The sequence below is a fragment of the Rattus norvegicus genome, chromosome 11 (assembly GCF_036323735.1).
Source record: "Rattus norvegicus strain BN/NHsdMcwi chromosome 11, GRCr8, whole genome shotgun sequence".
In the NCBI taxonomy this organism is placed as follows: domain Eukaryota; kingdom Metazoa; phylum Chordata; class Mammalia; order Rodentia; family Muridae; genus Rattus; species Rattus norvegicus.
In genome coordinates this window covers 48,935,302-48,949,616 of record NC_086029.1, presented here as the reverse complement: position 1 = coordinate 48,949,616, position 14,315 = coordinate 48,935,302, and the positions used below count along the sequence as shown (strand labels likewise).

The 14,315-nt window shown below is 46.9% G+C and overlaps 1 protein-coding gene across 12 annotated transcripts in view; it reads left to right on the top strand.

The window, feature by feature from the left end:
• The window catches only part of Lca5l (lebercilin LCA5 like), a 34,487-nt gene that overhangs the window by 14,997 nt on the left and 5,175 nt on the right, over positions 1–14,315 (top strand). For 9 of the 12 annotated variants that reach the window (NM_001415728.1, XM_063270690.1, XM_063270695.1 and 6 more), the window contains 3 exons: positions 557–1,071; positions 4,292–4,429; positions 13,687–13,771. In NM_001415728.1, the coding sequence (NP_001402657.1) occupies positions 557–1,071; positions 4,292–4,429; positions 13,687–13,771 (738 nt within the window). The remainder of the gene's footprint in view (positions 1–556; positions 1,072–4,291; positions 4,430–13,686; positions 13,772–14,315) is intronic. The other 3 variants (XM_017598043.3, XM_063270694.1, XM_063270693.1) reach the window with 1 other exon arrangement.

The window sequence follows — 14,315 nt, the reverse complement described above, 5'->3', positions numbered from 1 at the left end:
GAGACCTCAAAGCCCACCTACACAATTACACATTTCTCCAACAAGGCCACACCTCCTAATAGTGCCACTGCCCATGGGTTAAGCATATTCAAACCACACCAGTGTTCTGTTGTGTTTGAAGCAGGGTCTCATTTAATCCAGGCTATCCTTGGACTCCTAATCCTCTGCCTCTGCTTCCCCAGTGTAAGGATACAGGAATGCGCCTCCACACCAGGCATGATTCTCAGAGTAACTTTTATAGCAGATATCTAAACACAGGCTTTAGACTTCCAAAGAAGTAGTGTATAGTCCGTTCTGTGTCACCTGATGGCTCTCTAGCCTTGGATGACTTAAAATGACTCTCAGATGTAAGGCAGATGAGCCTGGGCTGAAGAGCTGTGTCTGGGAGACAGTTGTGTGTGCAGTGCCTACGTGCAGCAGGCACGTCCAGTGAGCCGCCTCGGCCTCTCAGTTTCACGGCATTTATGTTTATGTGTGTACTGGGGGTTGCTACACACGTGCATAGTTGCATGCCTCTGTGCACTGCTGTAACAGCCTGCACTGTCTGTCCATGCAGGCCAGAAGGACATCCCAGCTGAGAAAAGGCACATCTGGAACGCTTCATTTTTCAGTTCTCAAATCCAAACGATTGCCAAGAGAAGAGACACCATGACACACCGGATACTGTCAGCCAGGCTCCATAAGATCAAAGAGCTGAAGAATGAGCTGGCCGATATACACCGGAAGCTGGAAGCCACTATCCTAGAAAACCAGTTTCTGAAGCAGCTTCAGCTCAGGCACCTGAAAGCCATAGGGACATACGTGAACTCTCAGAACAATCTACCTCAGATTACAGTCAAGCACCAGAATGAGGTGAAGAACCTTCGACAGCTCCTCCGGAAATCCCAGGAGAAGGAGCGAGCTGTGTCCAGGAAACTCCGAGAAACCGACAGCGAGTTACTGAGGACCAAAGATGCCTTGCAAGCCCTGCAGAGACTCTCAGAAGACAAAAACCTTGCAGAGAGAGAAGAATTGACTCACAGGTTGACCGATCTTACAGCCAAAATGGAAGCAAATGACAAAAAAATACAGGTTTGTGTCTCAGGAGTTCCAGTACTGGGTCCATGGGCTGTGCCCAGCTCAGCACACAGAGTAACTGTGTTGAGTAGCGAGTGGGCAGATGGGGGCTGGAAGGAGGCAAACAAGTGTCAGAGCTGGGAGTCTGCCCTGGAGTGGGCAAGACTGCCCTGCAGCAAGAGTGCCCAGCCTGTCTGGAAGCAGCTGGTCCAGTGGCCACATGGGCATGTCCTGTGAGTCAGAGGTCGCCAGTGTGTTGTGGGCGTCTTCCTTTGAAATGATCACCTGCTTTCAGCTTCTACTGAAAGGCCACCTCCTCTTGCCAGAGTATTGTGTCTGTCATTCCAGCCCCTTTTCTTGTATTGTCTCTCTCCTCAATCTGACAGATTAGACTTGTTTCCACACAGTTTTCGTTATTTAAAAATAATGTTTTCTGGGAAGAAGAAAGAAAAGGGAAAGGAAAGGGAGGAGAAGACAGGGGAGAGAGGGAGGGAGGGGAGGGGGGAAGGAGAGAGGGGAGAAGAGAAGGGAGGGGAGAGGGAAGGGAAGGAGGGAAGAAGAGAAGGGGGAGGGGGAAAGGAGGGAGCAGAGAAGAGAAGGGGGAGGGTAAAAATGGAATTAAAATATCTGAAGAGATGGATAGATTTTTCCTCAACAGACCTTGGTTGTTCATTAAAAGGGGGAAAAGCTTCACAGTAGGGGAGCGGGCACTAATCCCACAGACTTCTGACTGTTTTACATGATCCTGATGGACATAAATACAAATGGACTGTTTAATTCTCTGATACTTGGTGACAAATATTTTCTGATAAATATTCGATGGTTTCACCTGAATTTTCATGATAATATTTGTTATGGGTACCTGGGGGTCACGCCAAGGAGTCCCCTGAGAAATTATTCTATGGAACAGATCTGGTACAAGGCAGTTTATTTGGGGACAGGATGGGGAGTGGGGACGTGGAGAGGAGATAGAGGCAGACATGTAGTCAGCAGACAGTTGGGAGCAGAGCCATCAGGGTAGAGAAGAGGGACAGGAAAGGACAGAAAGGAAGAGAGACCAGCAGGAACACTTGGAACAGAGAGAGAGCAGGAGTGCTGGGCGGGCATTTTACATACAGCCCACAGCTGATGCACCTGATGGCAGATGCTGACATAAGCTCCTGTAGGTCCCTGAGTGTAGGCCCCTGTAGGTCCCTGGGAGTGTAAGCCCCTGTAGGTCCCTGGGAGTGTAGGCCCCTGTAGGTCCCTGGGAGTAAGCCCCTGTAGGTCCCTGGGAGTGTAGGCCCCTGTAGGTCCCTGGGAGTGTAGGCTCCTGTAGGTCCCTGGGAGTGTAGGCCCCTGTAGGTCCCTGGGAGTGTAGGCCCCTGTAGGTCCCTGGGAGTGTAGGCCCCTGTAGGTCCCTGGGAGTGTAGGCCCCTGTAGGTCCCTGGGAGTGTAGGCCCCTGTAGGTCCCTGGGAGTGTAAGCCCCTGTAGGTCCCTGGGAGTGTAGGCACCTGTAGGTCCCTGGGAGTGTAAGCCCCTGTAGGTCCCTGGAAGTGGCCTAGTGGAATAGCTTGTAAAACAATTCTGCAGGAAAATCTCTACTGTTCAAGAAAATTGTCTTCCATAGAATAGGCAGTAGACACTAATAATACCGGAAGCCCCTGTCACACTGACACCTAAGTCAGCACTGGGTGCTGGTGTGTCTGGCCTGGCTAAGTCAGCACTGGATGCTGGTGTGTCTGTTCTCACCTAAGTCAGCACTGGATGCTGGTGTGTCTGGCCTGGCTAAGTCAGCACTGGATGCTGGTGTGTCTGGCCTGGCTAAGTCAGCACTGGATGCTGGTGTGTCTGGCCTGTCTAAGTCAGCACTGGATGCTGGTGTGTCTGGCCTGTCTAAGTTAGCACCGGATGCTGGTGTGTCTGGCCTGTCTAAGTTAGCACTGGATGCTGGTGTGTCTGGCCTGTCTAAGTCAGCACTGGATGCTGGTGTGTCTGGCCTGTCTAAGTCAGCACTGGATGCTGGTGTGTCTGGCCTGTCTAAGTCAGCACCGGATGCTGCTGTGTCTGTGTGTCTGACCTGTGTAAGTCAGCACTGGATGCTGCTGTGTCTGTGTGTCTGACCTGTCTAAGTCAGCACTGGATGCTGCTGTGTCTGTGTGTCTGGCCTGTCTAAGTCAGCACTGGAAGCTGCTGTGTCTGTGTGTCTGACCTGTCTAAGTCAGCACTGGATGCTGCTGTGTCTGTGTGTCTGGCCTGTCTAAGTCAGCACTGGAAGCTGCTGTGTCTGTGTGTCTGACCTGTCTAAGTCAGCACTGGATGCTGCTGTGTCTGTGTGTCTGACCTGTCTAAGTCAGCACTGGATGCTGCTGTGTCTGTGTGTCTGGCCTGTCTAAGTCAGCACTGGAAGCTGCTGTGTCTGTGTGTCTGACCTGTCTAAGTCAGCACTGGATGCTGCTGTGTCTGTGTGTCTGACCTGTCTAAGTCAGCACTGGATGCTGCTGTGTCTGTGTGTCTGGCCTGTCTAAGTCAGCACTGGAAGCTGCTGTGTCTGTGTGTCTGACCTGTCTAAGTCAGCACTGGATGCTGCTGTGTCTGTGTGTCTGGCCTGTCTAAGTCAGCACTGGAAGCTGCTGTGTCTGTGTGTCTGACCTGTCTAAGTCAGCACTGGATGCTGCTGTGTCTGTGTGTCTGGCCTGTCTAAGTCAGCACTGGATGCTGCTGTGTCTGTGTGTCTGGCCTGTCTAAGTCAGCACTGGATGCTGGTGTGTCTGGCCTGTCTAAGTCAGCACTGGAAGCTGCTGTGTCTGTATGTCTGGCCTGTCTGTTCTCCCGTCTTACGGTCCACCACTGTGGAGGGGCGGCATGAAGCCCATTACAGCCTTCCTGTGTGCTCTCTGGGGATCCCCATCCTCATGGCCTGTACTGAGGCTGGGCCCTTCCTCTAGGGAAAGGAGCCAGAAGATTTACTATCTGCAAAGACAGCAGAGTAATGCATTCGGATCCCACCATTATGCATGCCCCTGGTTGTACTTACTGGTTTTTCAGGATGCATTTGAATATTTGTTATCAGGGTCCAGGGTTTGTAAAGAACACTGGGGCACTGGGCTGGAAAGATTTATTTACTCTCTAGACCTGAACTCTGGGACTTTTTGGCTGTGGTTTCCTTTTAGCATAAATGTAACTTGCTTCATCATAGTTAAGCTTGTTTCATCATGCTGGCTACAGAGTAGTTGAAATATATACTGTTTTCAGAACTTGGAAAAGCAGCTGCGGCTGAACAATCGGTCCTTTAGTCGGCAGCTGGCCAAAGAAAATCGGAAGACGTTAGCAGCTCAAACAGCAACCAAGGCCCTGCAGGCAGAAGTGCGACAGCTGCAGCAGAAGCTGAAGGTATCTCCCCCAGGCCAGTGTCCCAGACACAGAGCTGCTCACACATGATGTCTTCAGGCGGTGTCTTTGCACAGTTATGCAGATGCAGTGTCTGTAGTTAGCAGAGACTGAGCAGCCGGGCCATAAGTTTTCATTGTTATCTCCCAACAGCGAGCAGCAGTGCATTCTGACAGCAGCATTTCAGTGCAACTCAGAATCCATTTGTAAACTTAGGAGTCGAAGCCTGGTAACCTCCAGAGTACATTCCAGTAGCCCGTAATTACTTAAGGTCTTACTTGTGACTTGAGAGCAGTCCCGACCCAATTCATTTGTACTGTATGAACGAGGCTGCAGATTCATACACTGACAGATGCGAAACACATAGTTTGACTTGCACAGCCAGGCGTGTTAGAGACAGGGGGTCAGTAGATGAAAGTCACCCTTGGCTATAGAGCAATTTTGAGGCCAGCCTAGGCTATGTGGGACTGTCTCCAAAAGTAAGGACTAGCATAGAGAACCCTGGGAGCCATATAGCCAAAGGGGAAAACCAACTCCCCCAAGTGGTCTTCTGACCACCACATGCATACAATGTCATACATACATACATACATACATACATACATACATACATACATACATACACACACACACAAAAAAACATACACATGAAAAAAGGTGGTGGCACATACCTTTTATGCCAGCACTCACTCGGGAGGCAGAGGCAGAGAGATTTCTGAGTTAGAAGCCAACCTGGTCTACAGAGACCCTGGCTGGGAAAACTGGGAGAGAGAAGGGGGGAGAGAGAGGGAAAGAGAGGGGGAGGAGTCGGGGGGGAGAGATGCAAAGTACCAGGGGGTTCCACTCAACCCAGTTAGAATGGCTGTTTCCACAGGACAATGCTGTTAAAGATGTGGAAAGAGAAGATCACCGGTGGGAGTGGGAGTTAGTTGAGCCACATGTGAAGCTGCATGATGGTTCCTCAAAAAGCTAAAATTACACAACTGCATGACAACACTGATCCATGCCTGAAGAATATGAAGTTGACATACAAAAAGCATGCATATACACATGAGGGCCACCCCACTGTGTCATGTACATATTCACAGAGGGCCATTCAACTGTAAAAATGAATGGAATCCTGTCGTTTGCAGTAGCACAGATAGAAATGGCAGGCAACATGTAAGGCACCATGACCCAGACCCAGATAGCAAGTACTGCATGTTTACTCTTGTATGTAAAGGGAAGAGATGAGAAAGAGGGACTGCGAGGGCCTTGGAACGGGGCAGGGCTGCAGGAAGAGAGGAGGGAGGGAGGGAATGGAAGAGCAGGTATGAGTGGCCAGTGTGTGGAAACATCATAAAATAGCGAGTCGTATTACTTTCTACATTACTCTGTTACAGTATTATAACAAAGTTTTTTAAAGATTTGTTTTTATTCATTTTAATTGTGTGTGTGCATACACACATGCACATGTGCCCATAAATGCAGTGTTCATGGAGGCTACAGGTATCAGATGCCCCGGATCTGAGTTATAAGTGGTTGGTTGTAAACTGCCTGACTTGTTGGGAACTGAACTCAGTCCTCTGACAGAAGCCAGAAAAGTGGTGAGTGAAAAAGAGGCAGAGTAGCTTTATATGCTGTGACCACCTTAGAGGAGGATGCAGAACAAACTACATGTTGGTTAATATTTACAGACGGAAATGGCCAGATATGGTGGCTAACATGGTGGTGTTGGCACGTGGAAGGCAGAGCAGGAAGGTCATGGGTTCAAGGCCACAGCTGAGCTAGATAGGATGATATATGCCAACTGGGCTACACACGCCACACACACGCATGCACGCACACACGTACGCACATACACACACTCCAGTGTGCAGAAGACAGAGCAGAAGGGCTGACTGCAGAACCACATCTGGAACCACAGAACTGTTGTGTGTCATTATACAGCAGGGTTGAGTATAAAAAAAAATCCTGAAAAGTCACTGAAAACCCAAACTAAGATTTTTAAAAAGAACCAACTATATATTCCACTGATGATATAAGGTTATGGGGAAAAAGCCATTTTAGGTGACTTAGCACAGTATTTCGGTTAACTCTAGCCAGTCACCTGCCAAGGATGGAATGACTTCACACACAAATGTAAATGGTTCCAGAAGTGATATATATTTTGTGTGTGTGTGTGTGTGTGTGTGTGTGTGTGTGTGTGTGTGTGTGTGTGTGTGTAGGGGGAGGTAATAGGGTGCTTTGTGATGTGGTGCTTTGAATACATTGTGTATAATGTCGGTGCCCTTCTGAACAGGGTTCTAGGGGGATGGTAAAAAGAAAATACACAGGTAAGACAAGGTGAAATAAGTCCACAGGCCTGATTTTGATCTGAAGTAGAACTATGACTTCACGCAACATACTTTATTTTAAAAGCTAAATATTGTCAATGTGACTGAGAACAGTGGACACCTCTAATGTCCCCTGGTTCAAAAAGAAACAAGACATCTTAAAGAATCATACAAGAGAAACTATCACCTTGTAGGAACATTCAGAACCAGTTCTTACTGGCCAAAAATGATCAAAAAAGATAGTCAGGCATGATAGATACTCCTGTAATCCCAGCACTCAAGAAGCTGAGACAGGAAATTCAAGACGAGGACTGCCTAGGATCTATATATAGCAAGACCCTAACTTGAAATTAGTAATAAAAATAAATAAATAAATAAATAAATGAATAAATGAATAAATGAATAAAGGAAAATATATGAGAGTAGAATGGGGTGAATATGATGGTCAAAATACATTATATATGTATATGTGTATATTATAGTATATATATACATGTGTATATGTATGTGTATTATATATCTATATGTGTATAAATTGTATGTGTATGTATGTATATTATATGTGTATATGTATGTGTGTATGTTATATGTGTATGTGTGTATATTAAATATGTGAGTTATGTATATATGTGTATTGTATATGTGTGTATTATGTGTGTATGTATATATTATATATGTATGTATATGTATATATATGAAATTGTCAAAAATTGGCTTTTTAAAGATTTATTTTATTTATATGAGTACACTGTCGCTGTCTTCAGACACACCAGAAGAGGGCATCAGATCCCATTACAGATGGTTGTGAACCACTATGTGGTTGCTGGGAATTGAACTCAGGACCTCTGAAGAGCAGCCAGTGCTTTTAACTGCTGAGCCATCTCTCCAGCCCCAAAGAATAGTATTTTTATATAAAGAAAAGTAATAATAAAATTTGTAGTTCTTAGACAAAACACTTTACCTGGAGAGATGGACAGCAAGAACATTTGATGTGCAATCTTGAAAACGGGCTCAGATCCACGTAACAGGCTAGGAGCCCCATGCACACCTCAGCTCTGAGGGAGACAGGGACAAGAGGATTGCTGGGGCTTGCTGGTTTCCAGCCCAGAAAACAGAAGCCTCAGGTTCAGAGAGAGACTCTGCCTCAAAGTAATAGGCAGAGAGTGCTTGAGGGGAACCGTCCTAGGTGGGTCTGAGTTGGTTGTTGCCAGGTATGGAGATCAGAATCTGCTCTAGACCACTCCACGTTGTAGAGCACAGTGGCTTTAGGCTGTACCTCATTCTGGGTGGCTCCCCTTTACTAAGCAAAAGTTAAGCATGTCCCATAACACACAGAGTGATGATACTTACTGCCACGGCTAAGTTATTGGTGAGGAGTGCATGGGCATTCATGTGTGCATAATAAAATCAGTCATGAAGCCATGCCTAAGAACATCAACACAGGAGACCAATGAAGGGCATGAGAGCCTCACCATAATGAGAAGTACAGCAGTCTGTAGAACCCCACAATGAAGGATACCTGCCCTCAATCCACTGGCTGCCCATCAGGAGATGATGGAAACCCTGTCTGTCACTTTCATTGGGGCTTTAGTTTAATACTACCTACAGATTCCCAATGCTTGACACATCCCTCTCAAATTATGTCCACCTGTCCAGCCAGCCCTCCAGACACAGCCCTGGACCCTGACCCACTGGTCCTGTGTCTTGGTGGTGGCTTGCTTGACTCTGCAAGCTTCCAGCTGGTCTCCTCTTGGATTCATTAATATACAAACAACCACCTGTAGTGACTGCCAACCTCTGAATTAACTCTGTCTTTGCCTTAAGATTTCTGCACTGGCGTGCATGCACACACACAAATGGGAGCAGAGACCAGAGTTCAACACTGGGTGCCATTCTCTATCTCTACCCATCTCTACCTTATTTTGGGACAAGGTTTCTCACTGAACCTGAGGCTTGTCTAGACTGGCTTGGTCAGTGAGCTCTAGGGTCCTCCTGTCTCTGCCTCCCAGTGCTAGGGTTACAGGCTGTACCACTGTGCCTGGCTTTGTGTGTGCTGCACACACACACACACACACACACACACACACACACACACACACGTTTGAAGTGTGATGTGTGACCTGAGAGTCAAACTAATAATTAAGACGGCAAAAAGGACCCATGAGTGTCAGCAGCCATGATATCCAGAGGAATGTAGATAATGTGGTAAACCACAAAGCAAGGATAGCTAGCTTGTGGAGTCACCAGTAGCTGATACATTCTGACACTGACGAGATACTTTCTGTTCTGTAGCTGATACATTCTGACACTGACGAGATACTTTCTGTTCTGTTCTAATGGAGTGGTGCTTGTTGATAGGTCATTTCTGCACTGGCGAAATGAGCCAATATGGAGAGGGAGGTAGGGAAAGAGGAGAAAGAGAGAAAGGGTGCACACAGAGAAGAGGAGGGAGGGAGGGAGGGAGGGAAGGAGGGAGAGCACAAAATGCCTAGATTATAGAAAAAGGAGCCTCTGGGGGAAGGGCAGCCCAGGCCCTGGGCTGGAAAGTTCAGGGTTGGGGATAGGATATGCCAAGTAGGGACTGAGGGATGCTGGGAGAACCTGGAGGCCAGGTCTGCTTCGATATGTAAAATATGCACCTCAGTCCCTTGTCCTGGGGTCTGAAGCCAAACACTCATGACCCTTGGTCACTACCAGTGGCAATCACTGGTGATTCCTCCTGCATCTGGGATCATCTCCCCACTGTAGATAAAATTTCGTATAAGCATCACCTGTCAATAAAAAGCTATGGCCAATGAATTGAAGCAGGAAGTAGGAGGTGGGACATCCAGCAGGGATAGAGAGAATTCTGGGAAATAGTCATAGGCACAAAGTACTCACCATGAAACACTGAGGAGATGGACTAGCAGGTAGCTGAACTCAGGATAAAGGGGAGATTTGCCCCAGGAGCCCCGGGGAGACAGACGAAAGAAAACGAGGGGAAACCAGCCATGTAGCTGAACCCAAGTTAGAATAAAAGGGAAAATAAGTTAGGAGCAAATCTGAGAACAAGTCAAAGCTCGTGGCCTAGGAATTTATTAATAATTAGTCTCAGAGTCATCATTCTGGGAGCATGGGCTGGGAGGAAAACCTGGATGTATTTTTTACAGCCACCAATACAAACATCTGGACAAGTGAGTTTGATCTGTAGGCTTCTCCACTGTAGCCATCCCTGATAATGAACCAAGGGCAACAGAACAGAAATTTTAAGAGTGTTATATTCTAGACCATTCTCGTTATGATGTTGAATAAAATTACTTTCAGGCACTAGAGAGATGGCTCAGGGGTTAAGAGCACTGGCTGCTCTTACAGAGGTCCAGAGTTCAATTCCCAGCAACCACATGGTGGCTCACAACCACCTGTAATGGGATCTAATGCCCTCTCTAGCATGAAGGTGTACATGCAGATAGAGCACTCATATACATAAAATAAATTACAAAATCATTTCTAAAAATTATTTTTAAAAATTACTTTCAAGCACCAATGACTGAAGGAATGACATAAATGTTGTTTACAGATCTATAGTTTAGGCAGGACTTGTCAGACAGCACATCTGTGCCCCTCCTGGCCTGAGTAAGGACGGTTCCTAGGCTGGAGGATAAGCATGCCAGAGGGCTCTCTCCTGTGTCTGCAGCGAGTGCCAGTTAGCAGCCAACACCCTTGGTGGTTGGTGGGATCGCGCCAGCGGCCTTCCTCACAAGTTAGTGGCTGAGAGAAGAGGGATGGAGGTGTGGGGAGGGACGACATGCCATTCTGCCCATATGAAGTAGCCTCAAGGTCACAGAGCCTTCCATCTGCCTCCATCCATGAGTTGAGATGGGTAGCAAACTCCTGCTGTGGAAGAACTTAGGGACCAGGAAGTGTGCCAATTTCAGGGCACTATAATGTACCACATAAACCCAAGTTCATATTGTCTGGTCCTAAGATCCTGGGATATCTGTTTCTGTACATTAGCCTCATTGGCAGAGTCATTTCCACAGATCAAAGCCCATCACTGCAGTGTGGGACTAACTGTGAAGACAGAGGCCAGTCTCCACAGCTCCCAAGTGAGATGCTGTAGCCTGGGCTTACAGATAAGCCCCAGGGAGCACCGACCAAGACACTGCCTCCTCCTTTCACCCTTAGTTGACAGGATTCCCTGTGAGCTCAGGATAATCTTTGCTGTGAATTCATCCATGGGCCCCTTGTGCTCTGTGGTCTGTTGCATGATCACACTGTGAACCCCAAGATTGTGTATAGTGCGGTTCAGCCCTTAGCACACACCTTTAATCTCAAACAATAAGGGTAAAGTTTAGTTTGTAGAAGGAAGCACCCATGTTTGAAAGTGATGTCTAATTGAGTGGCAAGCAAAGTGACGAATCAGAGAAAGATTTGACAGAATAGGATCTACTTAAGGAGCAGTACAGAGAGGGGTTCAGTTTTACTGTGAAGTTCTGCAGAGACAGGTTGCAGAGAGGACTTGCTAGACACAGGTGAAGACAGAATGAACCAGAGAATGAGAAGGAGCCAGAAGATTAGAAGAGATTGCCAAAGTTAGTATGAAGCCAAGCAAAACAATTCAGTCAGAGGCTGAGAGAGAAGCCAGATTGAATCAGTCAGATTGGAAAGGAGTTTGAGCCACAACAGGTGAGTTAACCAGCCAGCTAGAATTCAGAAAGAGCTAGAAAGGGAAACTTACTAATTCAGCAGGAAGTCTCAGAGGCTGAGAACATACTAGGTCTAGATAAGATTGAATAGAGGCTAAAAGCTTCCAGGACTAGGCCTAAGTTAGCAGATGGAGACAATAGGTCTCAGAGAGGACAGTTATATCAGGTGAATAAAAGTTATTTTAGGTCTTCCTGTAAGCTGCCAGAGGTGACCTGTGAAGATGGTTCACTACTCTTTTGACCCACAAAATTCCATAAAATCATGCAAATCAAGATGTTCAAACCTTCCTGTTCACTTTAAGAACACCCAGGAAACTGCTCAGGACATCAAGGATAGTCAGAACAGCAAAGCCACCGAGTATCTGAAGGATGTCACTTTAAAGAAGCAATGTGTGCCATATTCCAGCGATATAATGGTGGAGTTGGTAGGTGCACCGAAGCCGAACAGTGGTGCTGGACACAGGGACAGTGGCCAAAAGAATGCTGAATTTTTGCAGCACATGCTTAAAAATGCAGAGAATAATGCTAAATTAAGGATTTAGACATAGATTCTCTAGCCATTGAACCCATCAGGCCGGATTAACCCATACATGAGTTCCCTTACCACACTGAGATGATCCTCACTGTGACAGAACTGATTGTTCCCACGCCGAGAGAGGAGGTTGCACAGAAGGAAAAGATATCCCAGAAGAAACTGAGGAAATAAAAACTCATGGCACGGGAATGAGTTGAACATAAAATAAATGCAGATAAAGTAAAAAACAAAAAGTTATTTCAACGGTGGCCCATCTTTCTGTTTCTCTTGACTAACCACACACATGCCCTGTATTGTTACAAACTGTTACCTTAGCCCCCTTTGGCCCAGCCCAAGCTCTGTTCTATGCTCAAAGGAGGTTCTTCCTCATGCTGCTTCCTTCCCACCCACTCAGCCCTGCATCCGCTGTCAGCAACCACTCTATCTGCTGCTGAGCCAAATACCAAACCACAGGCCAGGACTAAACTTTACAGCAACCAAAACACATCCTTGTAAACCCTGAAGTCTTCATTGAAAACAGTGTGAGCGACAGTCAGCCGGGCTGGAGAGGCGGCCCAGACGCTGTGTGAGTCAGGTTTGGCTCCCAGCACCCACGTGGCAGCTCTCAGCCATCTTAACTGGCTCTATATCTGGTACCTTCTCCTGGCCCCCAAGGCCTTGGAATGTTATAGTCACAAACTGTCAGCGTTTCTAGTCTCTGAGCTAAATGTTAAAATATGACAAAGCCGGAAGGGGCAATGGGAACCACAATGCTTTGTTTCTGGAAACATATTCTAGAAAAGACACTTCTCATCCACATCCATACATCTCAAAATAAAATTATGATTAAATGAAGCATAAAAAATAAAGGACAGGAGGTAGGGAGGACTGACAGCTCTTCTAGAGGTCCTGAGTTCAATTCCCAGCACCCACCCACATGGTGGCTCACAACCATCTGTAATGGGATCTGATGCCCTCTTCTGTGTGTCTGAAGACAGCTACAGTGTACTCATATAAATAAAATAAATTTTTTAAATATAAATAAAGGACTGGTTTGATTCCTGAAAGGTTAGCAGCACCAGCTGCTCTTACACAGGACCCAGGGACCCAGGTTCAACCCAGCACCCACTTGGAGCTCACACTATCTAAACTCCACTTCTAGGGATCTGATGCCGTGTGTGTGTGTGTGTGTGTGTGTGTGTGTGTGTGTGTGTGTGTGTGTCCAACAAAACACTCTTAGGGATAATTTCTAAAATTTCTTTAAGAATATAAAGCCCTCCCTCTACAGCTCAGACGCCAAGGGGTCTGTAATGTTTCCTTCAGTGACACAGAGATGACCTCAGAGACAGCAGTGGAGCCCAGAAGCCCAGTAGGCCTGTCTCCATGTAGAATGCCAGGATTACGGCTTAGTCCTTTTCTACCACCCAACAAGTTAAGACCTTCGAAGCTTTTGTTTTGTCATGACTTAAAACCATTATTGTCAGGGTTTAAAGCAGAGTAGTGGCCTTGTTGTCCGCCTTACCCGTGAGTGTTGCCTGAGTGGCAGGTGCCAGGATAAAGGGCTTGATCTCTGTTATCCAGTGCTGTGGTCACTAGGTTGTGGCCAGAGTGACTGAGGACTGGATTTTGATGTTATTTCACTTTTCCATTACAGCCTGTGACCATTGGCTTCCTCTTAAATTGCTCTTTTAAGTCTAGGTTTATAAAGCAATTGTTCCTGGGGAACTGACGTAGTGCTCTTTTTAGGAGAAGGATCGTGAGCTGGAAATCAAAAACATCTACACTAATCGAATACTTAAAAACTTACATGATAAGGAAGATTACCCGAAAGGTACGTCTTAGTCCCTTTTGCTCAAAATCTATTTTTAAGTGTCTGCAGATATTTTCCTAACTTACACAGGCAAAGCGGTGGGATCCTGAACAGGTCCTTGACTAGGCACGGGCGTGCGTTCTGTGACTGTAGAATTATGGAGCTGTAACACTGTCACAAAGAACTGAGCTCCTGCTGGGCTCAGTCCCTTCTGCCCCACCCCAGGTGAAAGAGCCACAAAATGACCGCCGAACGGAGCTCTCTGAGGAGATCTGTAAGCCAATGTGCAGCTTCTGAATATGAACGTTGTCTGAGGTGCACTATATACATCAGCCTTCAGGGTCAGTGGATTTAGGCAAATGCTTACAGCCATGTAATCATCACTCTGGTCAAGAGAGCACCTCCCACCCACATAGCCCATACCCAAGAAGTCCCCTCAGGCCCTGTCCAGCTGCCTAAGCAGTCTCTGGCCTCCTTGTACAATGGCACAGTTGTCACTGTAGACCCCAACACAGCCCTGCTCTGTCCTAGCCAACATTGTTCAGCACGGTGGCTCCAGGCTGGT